The sequence below is a fragment of the Chinchilla lanigera genome, unplaced genomic scaffold (genome assembly GCF_000276665.1).
Source record: "Chinchilla lanigera isolate Chin_1 unplaced genomic scaffold, ChiLan1.0 scaffold00191, whole genome shotgun sequence".
In the NCBI taxonomy this organism is placed as follows: domain Eukaryota; kingdom Metazoa; phylum Chordata; class Mammalia; order Rodentia; family Chinchillidae; genus Chinchilla; species Chinchilla lanigera.
In genome coordinates, this window is record NW_004955592.1 from 116641 (window position 1) to 132873 (window position 16233).

The following is a 16233-nucleotide window of genomic DNA, read 5'->3' on the forward strand; positions in this document are numbered from 1 at the left end:
CAAACCTCAGCATTCAGATTCCTAGAGCAGTTCTGCCTCCATGGACTGGAAGTTCCCAAATGACAGGGACACAGCTTCCTGATCCTACAGAGATCACTATGTTGGAAGGGCTTACTGAGGGCTGGAGATGAGGAAGGCACTCTTGGAGACTTGGGCAATCAGGCCCTTTCCCAGGGAGGAGGGACCTGGGCTTATTCACGGGGTGGGTCCCCAGGTGCTCTCAGCTCAAGTCTGGTTTCACTCGAGCTCCTCTCAGTGACGTGGACATAGTCAGCTCCCAGCCTCAGATCTTTGTCCTCCGTGTTCTGTTAGGGATCCGAGGTGTTCTTATTCTCTCTGGGAAGCCAGAGCCCAAGGGCTTCCTTCCCAAGGAGTGAGTTCCCTCTTAATGTGAGGGAAAGCAAAGGCTAGAAAAGGAGGAGGAGGAGAAGGAGCAGAAAGAGGAAGAGGAGGAAGAGGAGCGGAACAAGCTGGAGGAGGGGCAGAATCTGGAAGCCAAGTCTGAAGGGAGGAGCAACCAGCCAATGAGGGGCAAGTGGACTGCACCCTGACCTACTGGGCCGGGACAGTACAGGGTCTACAGGTATTTCGAGTGTGAGTGTGAGTGTGAGTGTTCCTTTTACTGAGTCCTCTCTTAGAAGAGGCTGGGATCCATCATGTGAACATGGTGGAGAAAGTTCCCCTGATCTGCCCTCTTGAAGCCTTCCTTCAAATCAGGCAATTTTTTCAATTCTCCATTTTCCTAAATGAGTTTGGTACTAAAATCCCTTGATCTGTCTTGCCAATATGCAGGTCCTAGGGTTACTTGTACACAATTTCCTCCCTTTCTGTAGAATGCTGACTCCGTTTCTGTTATGTATCACTTGGGTCCAGCTATATTTAAGTATAAATAATGCACAGCAGTATGATCCAGGGCTCCAGTGCATCTGCAACCTCTGCAGTTCAAAGTAGGAGAGGAGACATCATTAGTCCTGTCCCTGGCAAATCAGGGCCAGCCTCAAACCTTGAAACTTTAAGTATGTGATGTGAACAGCTTGGGGTAGTTTGTGATGGTGACATTTATGGTTGGAGGCACAGAATGATTAAATGACCTGAGTCCAAACCTCCTACTGATTGTGGCTGTGGCTTCTGGTAGTTTTGTAAAAGGCCAGTTTCTTTTTGGGGACACAAATTGTCAAGTTAATCCTTACCTCTCATTTAGCTAAAGAGGAAAGCTTTAGGTTGAACACTTTAGGTTGCTTATTCTGATCCAGGAAACTTCCATATACTTCATTCTTAATCTGTGGTTCCAAAAATTTTCTACCTGTAGACTCTGACTGTTGTATAAGAACCTTGGAAGTTAATGATTATCTATTCTTTCAGTTGGAGGGAAAGTTGATATTTTGGTTGACAGCTCAGATACTTGATATTTCATATTTATTGAGCATGAGTAAGCAATTTATTTTTGCCTGAAAGAGCTAAGGAACACCATAGCTATCCTGTGGTCTTACCTCTGAGGCCATACTGAGAATTTCCACTGATAAAACTCAGGCAGATTATGAAGTTCCAGACATAGGCTCTGGAGTCAGGCATGCCTGTGCACTAGGCGTAGGCTCTGCCCCTACTAGTTAGACAACTTTGGGCAAGTGACGTAAATTGTCCGAATTGCAGTTTTCTGAAGGTAATTCTGGGTCTCACTGGTCACTGGGAGACTTAATGAAATGTGTGTGGAGTCCTAAGCAAATTCATGGACCAGAAAATGGGACCAGTAAGTGGTAACTACTGTTGTCCTCATTCCCATTCAAGAAGAAATTAGCTGGGTATCTGTCAGGGATCTTTGCAGAGTGAGGAACTGACTCAGATGACTTTAAATACCTCCTATTTCCTAATAGTACAAGGGATGGAGCCGAAGCCTGCCTCTATTAGTCATTCACTTGGAGCATCACTGTTCTTCTTTTTTGGTTTTGGTTTTTCTCCGGTACCAGGAACCGAACTCACGACCTTGCGCTTGCCAGGCAAGTGCCTTTGCCGCTGAGCTAAATCCCCAGCCCCACTGTTCTTCTTTTAACAGTGGGATTCAGAATGCATGTCTTACTGGGATCCTATGAAAAGTAAAATTGCAGCACTAGCTATGAGAATATTTCCCAGGGTTCATTCATAGCAGTTACTCAAGGGTTTTAGAAATTGTTATTATCTATCCTGGAAGAACTAAGATCAGGAACTGGGCTCCTTGGGGGACTAGGAGCTCCCTGAGGAACAGGAGATAGATAGGGAGAGGGGTGGCTAGAAAGAGACATTAATGTGATTAGGTTTATTGAAGTGAGCAGAAGAATTTGAGAAACATGAGCCAGGTGCTGGCCCTCAGGAGGCCACAGTGTGGTGAGGGAGCAGGCAGAGATACTGGGCAGCAGGTGGGTGTTGGATTTTAAGAGTAAGCATGGTCGTAATAACTGCCAGTGTCTCTCCAGGGTCACTGCCCTCCCAGGGCTGGCATCCACCCTCTCCCTGTCGGTGTCCTGGAACACCATGAGGATGCTGCCCTGGTTTCTTGTCTTCTCTACTGTGAGTCTTCAGGCCTGGGGTAAGTTCTCTGTCCTTGGGTCAAAAGTGATTTTGGGGAGTGACTGTCATTAAATTGAATAAGAAAAAATTTCCCCAGTGTTTTCCATTTGCTAAAGGATAATGTAGCTTTGCAATTTGGAGCCCTGTTCTGGAGCTGACAGACCTCTGTTCTAATCCTTGTCCTCATATGTACTATGATCTTTTACAAGTTATTTAGTGTTTTTGAGTCTTATTTGCTTCCATGAGATGAAGATGATATTGCTCACTTCTTAGAGTTGTTTGTGAGGGTTAAATTAGATACCAATTGTGAGGCGTTCAATACATTGCTCAAGCAATATGTGCTTGGTAATTTGTGGTATGATTCAATTATCTTACTATTATTATTATCCCAATCCTGGGGTTAAATCTGGCATTAGGGCTTACCTTTGCAAATTTCTTAAGAATAATACTACTCTTTACCACATCAGAATGTTTCTTATAGATTTATACATATGATTAGATATGTAGTAAATGCCTAATAAATAGATGCTGTTGAATTAAAATGGAAGTGGGTCAGGTGATTCTTTAATGTGGAGCATGTTTTCCTATTGTCTTACATGAATAATTCCTGTTTGGAAGTGATAATGTAGCAAAGATCTCTCTCCACTCCTTCCTACTTAGACATAATGGTCTTATGTGAAGTTATTGTTGGAAAAACTCAGATACCAGGAAATACATGGTTTAACCTTTCATTGTATGGACAGAGGATTGAGAACCTGATAGGAGAAATAACTATCCAAGCCAGGCAATGAATTGAGACTGGCCATCCCCCAGTCTCCTGGTTCCTGCCCTGTACCTGTCCTGCCCATTTGGCAGTGGCTCTGGACTGGTGAATGTTCTTTCACTGTAAGTTCCTGTGAGTTTCATTTGCAAACCATTTTCTTAGGAGTTATCACTCCTCCTCCCCTGTCCTGTGCTTCTCCTTGCAGCTCAGGGCCCTCCCCCTGACAAGATGGGCTCTATCTTCAGCACTCTCTAGCTGCCCAGCACAACTTAGCCTCAGTGCTGGGGTCATGGATTTGGTCATCATTTCCAAGAGGAACAGAATCCTTGAGCCATGGTGGAGACCTTCAGTGAATTTGTCTTATAGACAGAGAAACAGGCCTCACTGAGGCAGTGACATCCCCCAGGTCCTGACAAGAGGGTGGGGCATCTGCAGAGGGTGGTGGTTATGAACTCGAGCTCTGATGTCAGTCTGGTGGGAATCTAACATCACAGCTTAAAACTTGCAGAGGGCATAATTATTTTGCTTTGCTTATTTCATGAAGTTGTTCTTAGTCCAATTCTGGTAGTGTCTTTTAGGAAGTTTGCCATCACAGAGCAGCCTGTGGGAGGTGATATTGGGGACAGTGGTACTACTGCAGATGGCTCTTGGTTTCACTGCTTCTGAAACTAATCAGGAGTTCTGGGAGGTGAGAACAAGTAGTTGAAGATTAATCCTCAATGAAGCCTGTCTGGAATATCTATGTCTTTAGGGCAGCACCAAGGATCCATATATTTCCATGTTTCAAGAACCCTGCATGGCACAAATAAATGTTTAATATACATATTAAGAGTTAGGTAAAAATAATGTCTGTCTTGGTATGTAGCAGTCTGAGGGGTACCCTGGTTTATCAGTAGGAATTGGTAGGAATGAGTTAAGGAAGACAGTGCTTCTTAGATAAGATACCAGGGGAGGCTGCCAAGTTCCTGGGATGGAGGGAAGGTTGGGGGAGGGTGCTGAAGTCCCCTTTAGGGCACATGTGGGGATCAGAGGCAGGTTGAGGCCAGAGATGTATGTGGCTCTCCTGTGTTATTTCCTAAGGATGTATGGGAGGGCCAGGGCTATAGCTCAGCGGCACAGTGCCTGCATGGCAAGTGTGAGGTCCTGAGTTCAGTTCCTGGTACCAAAACAAACCTAAGGATGTACTGGGACCTGGGAGGATGAAAGGCTGTGCGCTGTGGGGAGATATCTGGCTTATGCCTCTGAGCATACTAGCCAAGAGTTCTCAAGTATGAGCACCAATGTCTTTTGCAGGGAATGTCCCACAGTTATTCTGGAATGAAACCCCAGCCAGAGGCATCTCGGAGAAACTTCTGGACTTGTTTATTAGCCTCTCCCAGCTCATCCACAAGGGTTGCAATAGTGAAGAGGCTTGGATATTGCATTAGGGTTAGGGTGGGGTTTTTCAGGACTTGATTTTGTCCAGGCTGCTACTGAGTGGATGGAGTAGAATTCCATGAGGCTCATCTGCCAGCAATTTCTAGGGATTTCCCTGAGTTTTAGGTAAAGTTGTGCTCCTTTGCCAAGGACAGGAAAAGAAAAGAAAGCCCAGGTAAAGGAAGAGGAGAGAAAACCCAGTGAAATTGGACACATGCTTCACTTCTTAGCTCCCGGTATGAGCGGAAGCACCCTATTCCTCATAGGGCGCTAGGGAGTCTCAAGATGAGAGAGAAAGGGAGTCCCCTGTAGGCCTGCAGTCCTATGTGAGGACTTCACAGCTCTACCCCGGGAGAATTTTCATCTGACAGAGACTTATATCACACGCTTAGGGAATTGCAACCATCACGAGGAAACTAGCAGGCCTTCCTCTGGAGAGTCACCATTCTGAGTAGAGTGTTCACAAGAGCAAGAGAGAGGCAGAGACCCAGGGTCCAAGACCAGGATGAAGATCTTCAGTCATGCTGATGTGCTTCAGGGGCTGCGTATGGGGTGTCAGCTGAGGATGCTCTCTGAAGAGAAAGAGAGAGGTGGAGGAAGCCATAAAGGGAGGAAGGGTGGGGTTTGTCCTCTAGAAAAACGCAAGGAGGGAGTGTCTGGGGATTAAGGCAACTTGACTTCGTATGCCGAGCACAGTCTGTCTCGGTGATTATTGAACACAAGCCAGGCTACAGAGATGAGAAGGGGAGGCTGTGGGTGGTGCAGGCCTCCTTCTTGGGCCCCCTTCCTGGGGAGTACAGCTGACTGCATGCACCCTGTTGTGTCCTCTGCAGGTACTCCCACCATGGTCTCCCGCAAGGAGTGGGGGGCAAGAGCACTCACCTGCAGGGCTCTGCTGAGCCCACCTGTGCCCTACCTCATCACAGATCAGCTGGCGGGGATGGAGTGCGAAGAGCAGAACACCTGTAGCCAACTGCTGCGGGGCTTACAGTCCCATTCTGTCCACACCAAAGGCTGGTGCGACTTGGCCTTCAAGTAAGAAATTGGTCAGGTACCGGAAGCCCACGTCCAAAGTTACGTTTCATAGGGTACTTCCCACCTCACCTTCTCTGCTTCTCCCCGCTTGGAGGCTTCATTTATGTTGCTTTTATAATACATAAAGCACAACATATTTAAAAGTAATCAGTCAAAATCTACAATCCTCCAAAAATCACTAGGAGAGACAGCTCCGAGCCATTTACTTCAGTGGTCCTTGGCTACGGGAACTTCTAAGAAGAATCAAGGAAGGTTAGCTACAGTCACCCCTGGGATCTCATTAGATGACATAGTGCATAAAGTTCTTCAAAAACATGACCCAGACAAGCCCTCCAGGTACTCCAGGGAATGGGCAGAAGAAATATTACCGCCTTCATTTTACAGGTTAAGATGCCATAGTATAGAGAAATTAAAGAAATTGTTTTAAGTGATACACTGCAAAGAAACATAGACCTAGAACAGTTTTGGGAATGCCTATTAACTCAGCTTTGTCTCCTTCCCCACCCACACAGCCTGTACCCTGTGAAGCCATCTCCTATTTGTTACCTTGAAGGTCATCTTGAGAGGGAGATCAGGGATCATAAGGGAAGGTGCAGGAAGCGGGATGCTGAGGAGCAGAGCACCATTCTCAAACAAACTTGGGGCGCAAAAGCATTTTGCATTGTGCATTGAGTATCTACTCTGAAAATTACACTGGAAGCTCAGAGCCTTTCTGAGACAGCAGAGAGACAGAGAAAGAGAAAGGGAAAGAGAAACAGAGACAGAGAAATTGAGCCCCCCAGAATTTCTTTGTCTTGTTTCTGTTTTTGTTTTTCTTCCAGTACCAGGAATCGAACTCATGACCTTGCACTTGCCAGGCAGGAACTGTGCTGCTGAGATAAATCCTCAGCCCCACCCCCCAGAATTTTAAAATGACTTCTCAGTACTTATTTTGCGAAGGATAATCCCCACAATGGTAGGGCTTCCTGGCCTTTCCTCTGTGGATGCTGTATTGACTGTGTTAACTACAGCTATCTGCTGCCCCTGCCACTACTACCTCCTCTGCCCTCTGGTGTGACTGCAGCACCGCCTAGTTCAGCCACATATTTTCAAGTGATTCCAAACTCTTACCTCTAAGTCCTATGTCTCTTGGAGATTTAAAGTTGGTTATTCTGCTTATCCCCCATTGTTATGTTATTGAAGCAGAGTGCTTATTTACAAACTCCTAGAACCCTGTTTCCCTTTTGAGGATCAGTGTGAAGTGTTCTGTTATGCAGATTTATCATTTTACCCAAATTTCCTTTCTTGGCAGCTTCCTGGTTGGGGCTGATGGCAGGGTGTATGAAGGTGTCGGCTGGGATGTCCAAGGCCTGCACGCTCCAGGCTACAACAATATCTCCCTGGGTATCGCCTTCTTTGGCAGTAAGATAGGTAATGGCCATTTCTGTGACGCCCTAGCCAGAGCATGGTCTGCATTCTTCCTCCACCCCCTAGTCTCACACTCTTATCTTTTCAGCCTACATAATACTCGTCTTGTCTAATAATCATCCTCCTTTTGAAGTTCTTTCTTCACTGGATTCTATGACATGGATTTCTCGTCTTCTTCCTCTTCCCTGGTCTGTGCTTCTATAATATTGCTGAAGCCACCATGCTGGAGCTCAGTTACTGCCAACACTTCTAGAGCCTGACCTTGTCTACTATCCATACTCCGGCTCTCAGAGACAGAAAAGCATGGCTTATCTCTTCTTCCAATGTCTTTTACTGGTAGACCCTAACCAGCCTCTGGAAGGCAAGGAATTCTGGGAGATGTAGTTTGTAGGCTTCTGGGTCACTGAGTAATGGAAAATTGCACAGAACAACGATGGAGTTGAGTGCTAATAGACAACTAACTGATGCCTGCAAGTATCCTTGGTTGATAATCCGGGCTAGTAGTAGCATTTATCTTAGAAGTTTTCTGTGAGAAGTATATAAGCTAATGGATATGAAAGGACTATCACATGCCTGATCATGACAGCTACTGGGTAAAAACTGTCACATTTTTCCTGTGCTGGAGCATACTTGACTTGATCAGGTGGGTCTCCTTCTCCTGGCCTTTCCATCTGGAGCTGGAATTGATAAATAAAACCTATGTTTTGCAGTCAAAAACTCTGTCCAGGTAGATCTTGTATCTTAGACCGTCTATCCTGGTGTTTGGACCAGTTTCTCCTCTTTCTGCCCACTGTCAGTCATAAGATGGGCATTTGTCCTCCCTGCAAAGTCTAGTCCAGGCTGGAGTTCCTTACTGACACTTCTGTATTCCCTGTCATCCTCTTTAAGGCAGCAGTCCCAGCCCAGCTGCCTTATCAGCTGCGGAGGGCCTGATCTTCTATGCCATTCAGAGTGGTCACCTGTCACCCAGGTATATTCAGCCACATCTCTTGAAACAAGAAATCTGCTTAAGTTCTCAACATCCAGTGATACCCAGTAAAGGTAAGACCCACCGCACCCTCCTACCTATCCTCGCATAACCATATCTGGGAGTGCTCTTTCCTGTTGGGTTCTTGTGGGCTTCTTTTATCAAGAACTTCTTATGCATTTCATACCTTTTGGATCCAGGATATTCTGAGAAGGCATTCCCCTGATCTCCTCTCCATCCCACTAGAATATTTCCATAGACTCATTTTTAATGCAAATTTGTGTGCACATGTGTGTGTATGCACACTTGTGCACAGGTTTTCAGTCAATAAATATTGACTGAGTAGCATGTATTCATCAAGATACTAAACGGACGCCTGTGAACAAAGCAGGCAAAACACCCACTTTCAGGGAGTTCATGCCTCAGTGAGGAAAGTCAGACAGTGAGTGAACCAACAAGTGATATATATGATGTTAGGTGGCACAAACTATGGAAAAAAATGATGCATGGGAGTGGAGTGAAATAAACATATTTACATATTTGTGTGATTAAATTTACATGTTTGTGTGACCATACTGTATTTGGACACATGCACACACACACTCTTTCCATTGCAAAACCCAGCCAACATGCAAATGGCCACAGCACTGAGAAAAACTTGAATTCATAGGTTATGTTGATGTCATAGTGAATATTCCAAGAAGCTGAGCAATAAAAATGATGCAATGTCTTGAAGATAACAAGTAACAAGCAACCAATAAAATTAATAAGCACTGTAGGTAGTTTAAATATTTGTGCTAGGGCAGGCCTTTTCTGGGACTCAGTATTTTTCTAAATAAAGTTATTCTTGCCTTTAGGCTGGTAAAGTCTTCAATAATGATAACTCTAATATTTGTAGAATATTTTATAGATTCCAAATTATTTTCATACACATGTGATCAGTTCAGAGAGAGAGCTAATCTTTTCATACTAGTCCTCTTCCCTAATACACATATATTTGTAATGCATATGCAAACATGCGGGAATTCTTGTCTTTTGAAGAAAATGACTACAACGCTGCCTGGCCTACAGTCCATTCTACTTATACACTGGTTTCTATAGTTATCAGAACCTGTCCTGTGGCCCCAGTGACCTGACCTAGACAATTTCACCTGGACTTTCCAGACCCCTACAGTCAAGCTCATTAGGAAGTGTCACTGAGTGCTGGATGCTGGGGAGAGACTGAGGCACAACCCAGCCTGTGTTTCTGTGACTGCTCACCAAGTCTGAAGGCAAATTCTCATTTCCTTGGTTTTTCACTGCATCTCAGCTTGCCCCAACATCATCCCACGATCTGCTTGGGAAGCCAGAGAGACACACTGCCCTCAAATGGACCTCCCAGCCAAATATGCCATCATTATTCACACTGCGGGGATAGGCTGCAATGTATCCATGGACTGCCTGCTTTGCGTCAGAGGTATACAGTCCTTCCACATGGACAAACGAGATTTTTGTGACATCGGATATCAGTAAGTAAGATGAGGGCTGTGGAAAGGAAGGCTTGGGGGCAGAATCTAAATAAGCTCTTGATCTGTGCTAGGTGCTTTATGTAAGGCATCATCTTTTTTTCTTGACTGAAAATGGCTAGGGTTGATTATCCCTCAGGGGTATGTTCTTGGGAAGACTCTGAAAAGAAGGCATTAGAAGCAGCAGTGACAAAGCAAGACTGGATAACTTTAGGGAAGGTCACCGAAGAAAGGTATCTTTTTATGTAGCCCCTTGTGACCAGTCAAAGGTGAAGGCCCTGCTCTCCTCATCTAGGTCTGACCCCAGCCCAGACTTGCCCTCTCTGATGTTAGAATCCTGCTGCTCCTCTGCTATTGATGCCATTTATAGTGGGAGAAGCTTTTAACCTTCTTACGCCTCTTTTGTCTCATCTCTACTTAGGGCCAGCAATATATTCTTTATTTAAAAACAGGGAATGAAATGAAAACATTTTCTTTTGGTTCCTTTCAAGGCAAGTATATAATAAAGAACCACTTTAATGGGAAAAAAAAAGCTACTTGAGAAGTGCCTTTGATATTTCGTAGAAGAGTTTAGGGATGGAATATGGTAAATTTCAGGTACTCAGAGACATACTCACAATGAATTTTACAGTCTTGGTCAGCTTGTTTCTGCAAATGTGCTATTCTGGCTGGCTGACTGATTCCTGTTTTAAGAGAAGGCTTTGCCAATAGGTGAGACCCTGAAGCATGTGGCAGAGGTTTTGTTTACCTCGATAAGTTACTTAACATGGATTATAGAGGATGGCTTTCACATTTGGAAATTCCAAATGACAAACGCCAGAACCTGAGGCAACATTTGCTTTCCTTTATCATTCAGTCATCAAGAGACTTGATCCCCGTCCCTTGACTTTAAAACTTGTTGGGGAATCTCTCCCTCCTCAGCCACGTCATGTACAGTCTCTAGCCTTGACGTGGACTCTGACAAGGACAAAGCAACCACTCACTCACTATTTTCTAACTCTCTAATATCTCTATCTTTCTTTTGCCTGTAGAGGTGAGAGAAATGATAAAAAGTAATTATATGCAAAATGCTAGGCCCTGTGACGGACAGAACATGATATCCATAGAATGAGCCTCTCCTTAAGACTTTGGAGGATGATTGGTATCAGAGAAGAGTGCCAAAGGGAGGGATATCCGTGTTGGCACATGGATAAGCAGTGGGAATCAGCTGAGCAAAGGAGAAGGAAGAATGGTCCAGATAAAGGGGAACAGCATATTGTAGAGGCTGGGGGCTGGACAGAGCACTTTTCCAGAAGGATGAAATCAGCTTAACTCAAACAAAAATAAGTTTCCAAGAGAAAAATGGTAGAAAGTAAGCCAGAGAGACCTAAGGGAGTCGCATCACAGCCTCTTGTATCTGATCCTGAAGACTGACTTTATTTGGAAGGTACCTGGAGACTGTTTGAAGCTCTGTGACAGAATTTGTATGTTAGAAAAATCATTTTGGGTACTATTTTCCAAAAGGAACAGAAGGAGGCAAAACCTTGGGCAAGGAGTTATTGCAGTAATCAGTGACCCAGGGCAGGGTAGTGGAAATTGGTTAAGAGAGGTGGGGAAATTTAAAAGCTGTGTAGGATGCACAGTTGCCAAGCCATGATTAGTGGTTAGATGGGGCTGGGAGAAGGAGAGGGAGGCATTCAGGATGATGCCCAATTTTCTGGCTGGGAAAACTGCAGAAGATGATGGGTTTGTTAGGATATGTCCGCTTTTATAGGTTCTAATTGAAACCATGGGTGTGGATGATTGTCCAGGGTTAGTATGTCGAGGGAAAGGAGAGATGGGGCTACACCGGTGTCCAAGGAGGAAGAGCAGTGTCCTTAAGAACATAACATCACAGCTTTTGAGGACAGCAAGATGGGTGGCGGGGGCCTGATGGAGAGAAGTGGAGTAGAGAGAACTGGGAGGATATCGGCCTGTGAAAGCCTGGGGAAAAACATTTCAGGATGAGTGTGGTCAACAGGGCCTGTGTTTCCCGGAAGTAAGATAAATGTCCTCTGTTTGCCAAGAGGATTACCGGTCACTTGGAAGGGTCAGATTCAGTGGCATGGTGGAGGCAAACACCACATTGCAGTGGATTATATTTTGGTTGTTGGCACGTAAGAGACATCCAGTCAATATGTGATACATGGATAAAAGAAGGAATTAATGACTGAAGGAATGAAAGAAAAAAATCTTCCTAAAGTGACTTTTTCATTTTCCTTTGTCCGATCCCAGCTTCCTGGTAGGTGAGGATGGTGGAGTGTATGAAGGGCTTGGCTGGTATAGCCAAGGGTCTCACACCTACGGATACAACGATATCGCTCTGGGAATTGCCTTCATGGGCAACTTCGTAGGTAAGGGGTGAGCATCGGCAGAGGGGTCTGGGCAATGAATATTATGAGGAATACATAGGAAGCATAAGCATTGGGGTGCCTGGCACTGCTGGTAGAACAGTTTAGCTTTAAAGTAGACTGGCCATAGAGGATGCCTGTCCCTTGAAGACCCTCTCAGACAAAACATTTATCCCTAATTCACCGTTCCCAATCCCAACCACATCTCAGTTTAGATCCACATCCAAGGCAAGCATGGGGCAAAAGAGAAAAATATCTTCTGAAACCTTCGATATTTGATGGGTCAGCTGACAAATGTGTGTGCTTCCTTGGCAACAATCTGGGGTACACTCTGCCCGCTGTGGCACAGTGGTGGAGGGTTCGGTGGGGTGTATGTGCACTGCACCTACTGAGAAGTGGTGTGACCTGCTGGAGTTTTATTCCAGAGCTGAGTTTGACTTTCTGAAAGAAATCTTGAACAGGAGGGTGGGGGAAGACAGTAGCCTTGTCTTCTTTTTGTGCCTGATTGCCACAGTTCATGTAAATGCATTGGTTGGGGTGATGGTGGTACGGAGTGTGGTGAGGGAGGTGGGAGATGGAATCTAGGTGCTTGTCACTCCCTTAAACAAATAACCTTGAGGCCTTAATGAATGACAGAGTAAATGTGTTTTTCAGAAAAGCCTCCAAATGCAGTTGCTCTGAAGGCAGCCCAGGACCTGATCCAGTGTGCTGTGGTCAAGGGGTATCTGGACCCCAACTACCTGCTGCTGGGCCATAGTGATGTGGTCAACACCCTGTCCCCTGGACAGGCTTTGTACAACATCATCAAGACGTGGCCTCACTTCAGAAACTGAGGGCAGGCTCTCCCACTTCTGGGGCTGCTCTTCCCAATAGGTCTCTGTCCTCACCTCCCACTTTGCCTCAACATCCATGTCCCCCTCCTCTGCCAACCCCACCTTGTTCCCTTTCCCCAGGCTGGGATGAGAATGTCCTTTCCTGTTAACATCCTCCAGCATCCCCGGGTCCCCGCAGGGAGACATCCACAGCCCTCTGTGTCTGAGCCCAACCTCTTTTCTCTTCACTTTCCTGAGCACCAGCTGCTCGGCCAGGTGAGATGACAGGCTGGTTCCTGTCATGCTTGTCTTTCCCTTTCTGTCTGCCTTTTTACCTGGTGCCCCTTCCCCTGTGGTCTGGCTGGCAGCCCTCAGTCCTCGCCCATCACCCAGGCCAGGTGCCCACCCTTCTTCTCTGCTCATACAGCGACTTGTACAGATTTGTATGCTAATTTTATTTAAAGCCTGCAATGGTTTACACACATGTCTGTTGTCTCCTGGACTGGAAGTTTCTCCAGGGAGTAGCTGGTTTTTATTTATCTCCTTGTCCTCAGTTCCTGAGCAGTGTATGGAATTTAGTAAGTTTTCTTAGATGTTTGTTGAAAAAATGGATGAGTAAATGAATGGATTAACCCTGGCCCTTACTCACTCAGCCAGTTTGCTCCATCCTCTCCTCTTTGGGAAGCCCTTTTGGACAGTGCTATTTCCTCCCAATCTGCGGCTCAGAGCTGGTTCTGGTAGCTTTCCTGTTGTGGGTGCTGTGTTTTCAGGGTCCTGTGTCCCTGACTCTGCACAGTATGCTGAGGCAGGTACTGCATGCACCACTCACTAGGGCCAGCTCAGGGCAGTGTCCTCACAAGCTTCCCGGTGCCTGCTGCCTACCTGTGCCTGGCCAGACTTCAGTGGGTATTGAGTAGTGCCAGGACCCAGAGCCTTGATTCCCAGGACCCTCTTGCCCAGAGAACAGGCCTATCCTCTTAAATAGGGGTCAGACGGCACTGCTGTTCAATAGAGGCAAAGAATCTGGTTTCTGTTTTCACTGAGCTTGATCTGAGAAAAAGGGAAAGAGAGAAGAGAGGAATCATAAGGAGCCAGAAACATGGGCTCCCCCAGATATTTCTTTCCTTTCTTATTTGCACTGTGTTTTTGCTGTGACAGTGTGTACCCATCTCATACAAGTTAGACGTTAATAACCTCACATGTACACAGCTCTTTGTGCTTCACCAAGGCTCCCTGAGGTCTCACTGGATTGACTCTCCCCACTTGGCATTTTCCCTAAGGAGTTCCAGGCGATAAAAAGGGAAGGGACGGTTTGTCTATAGCATCAAACTGATTCAGACAGGCTTGACACCTCTTCCTGATTTACACATCCAGAGGAATGCTGCCTGGGACACTTGGCCCACCCAGCCCTCCCTGTGGGGTAGGAGCTGAGCACACGTTCTGGGGAGAGATCCTCAGCATGGTGAGCTTAACAGCCCCTCTCGCAGAGGTGGTCTAAGGGGTAGATGTGAGATGTTCAGAAACGGTCTCACGAAAAAGCTGTGTGCTATGGTTTGACCGAGTCCCCCAAAAGGCATGTGCTAGAAATCTCATCCCTACCTGCAGCGGCATTGAGAAGCAGGGCTTCTGAAAGATGAGTAGTGCATTAATGCTACTGTTGTGAGGGTGGAGTTGTTGAACAACGAGTCCGACCCTCTCCTGCATTCTCTCTCTCCCTCTCCTGTGCACTCTGGCATGCACGTGCTTTCTCACCCTCCTGTATTCTGCTATGGGGTGGCACAGCAAGGACAGCCTTCTCCACTGTGGGCCTCTCTGCCTTACATTTCTCAGCCTCTAAAACGAAGAAATAAATTTGACTTTTGTAACTTAGTCTGAGCTATTCTTTTCAAGCAGCACAAAAAAGATTGAGAATCGTTTGATAATTCGGGATTCCTTATAACCCTCCAAAGGAGAGGGTTTCTTTCCTTGATTGAAACACCATTTCCAGGCCTCAGGAACTCATTGCCCTACCCCAACCCAGATCTTGCAGTAAGCTTGCTCTGGAGAGGGTCTAGACCTCCTATCTCCACAAACACACATAGAGGCCTCCTCAAAACCACAGTATTCTGTCGTTCTTGACACAGGTATAGAGCTCTGAGGCAGCCCATGGAAAAACTCAGGCCCCCCTGAACTATCAGAGGGAGAGGATTTCTAGAGGTCATTTACGCTCCTGTTTTCCACAAGTATAAAAAGTTCACACAGGAGAATTGCAATTTTGAGCCTAGTTTGGGCAATTTAGCAAGACCCTGTCTCAAAATAGCAAATAAAAAATAAGGATGGGGACATAGGTCAGTGAGACGACTTCCCGTTTGAGGAAAAGAGACACAGGAAAAGGGCAGGCTTGTTCACTTTCCAGTAACACACACACACACACACATACCTCTGTAATTTTTCATAATCTGAGTTACTGTTTTTTCTAAGATACTTTTACTAATCTTAAATATACAATCTAAGTAAAATCAGAGCACTCAGCTAGTAGATGCTTTTAAAGCAGCCCATTTTCTATGTCCTTTGACTGCAAAATTCTTCCTCGCTCCCCTCTACTCATTTACAGTGGGGGTTTTGCTAACACCCCTCAGAGGAGTGCTGTGAGGATTCTACGAATGAATATGTGCAAGGATCTTAGAATTCATGCTCAACATGCAGCCTGCATTCCACTGAAGTTAGCTGACATACCCTAGGTTATATTGCCAGCCTTGTTGTGGTTATTGCTGTCTATTACTCCTCTTTGGCTCTGGCAGGAACCACGTACCTTTGTGGGCACGAAGGGGGATGCCTGGGGAACTGGACGCCAGCTGAGCCCAAACCTTGGGAGGAGCAGGAGGAACCTGACTCAGGTGTGCAGATCTGAGGCAGCCATGAAAGGGAGGTCATAGCTCCTCCAGGACTCTGGGACTGTCAGAGTGAGACCATTCCCTTGACTTGTATTTTACAGTTATAAGCTGGGAGAAAAAGACTCCAGAGTTTTCTTTGTTTCTAGAATAATGTGTACTCAGCTGGTTAAAGCCCCCAGCTTACAGAAGATCGTGCCCAAGGGGGCAGTTCACACAGTGAGTTAAGAAAGCAGGAGGAATTGTGACTGAGGCTCGGCTCAGCCTACGTGTGGAAGTCAAGCAATGGCCTTTCCTTTCCAGCAGAGAAAAGTAATGCCACGTGGGGCTTCTCCGGCCTATTTTCCAAAGAAGGCGCCCTCCTGGGCTTTCTATCGGGATGCTTTCTCCTACGCCCTCCCTACCCCCTATATGGATCTCCACTATTTTACCTGTTTTCTTTTTTTTTTTTTTCTTTTTTTTTTTTTTTTACCTGTTTTCTAAGACACTTTTCAGAGGCCAGCTCTTCTGGTATGCTCCCTGCTTCTCTAAACCAGAAATGACTTTGC

At 45.9% G+C, this 16233-nt stretch overlaps 1 protein-coding gene across 3 annotated transcripts; it reads left to right on the forward strand.

The window, feature by feature from the left end:
• Positions 1 to 237: 237 nt before the first annotated feature.
• Positions 238 to 14676, forward strand: LOC102006846 (peptidoglycan recognition protein 3). Of its 3 annotated transcripts, XM_005414605.2 has the most exons (8): positions 238 to 583; positions 2448 to 2560; positions 5554 to 5755; positions 7047 to 7165; positions 8051 to 8203; positions 9439 to 9637; positions 11888 to 12006; positions 12658 to 14676. In XM_005414605.2, the coding sequence occupies exons 2-8, from the start codon at positions 2506 to 2508 to the stop codon at positions 12834 to 12836; spliced, it is 1026 nt and encodes a 341-aa protein (XP_005414662.1). In that variant the 5' UTR covers positions 238 to 583; positions 2448 to 2505; the 3' UTR covers positions 12837 to 14676. The 3 variants fall into 3 exon arrangements, with proteins under 3 accessions (XP_005414662.1, XP_013365430.1, XP_013365431.1); XM_013509976.1 differs by lacking the exon at positions 2448 to 2560; XM_013509977.1 differs by lacking the exons at positions 238 to 583; positions 2448 to 2560 and adding an exon at positions 3931 to 3992.
• The last annotated feature ends 1557 nt before the right edge of the window (positions 14677 to 16233 follow it).

Coding starts and splice junctions, on each gene's coding strand:
- LOC102006846 (XM_005414605.2), top strand. CDS start 2,506: ATGAGGATGCTGCCCTGGTTTCTTGTCTTCTCTACTGTGAGTCTTCAG. Junction 7,166..8,050: donor CTTCTTTGGCAGTAAGATAG/GTAATGGCCATT, acceptor ATCCTCTTTAAG/GCAGCAGTCCCAGCCCAGCT. Junction 9,638..11,887: donor TTTTGTGACATCGGATATCA/GTAAGTAAGATG, acceptor GTCCGATCCCAG/CTTCCTGGTAGGTGAGGATG.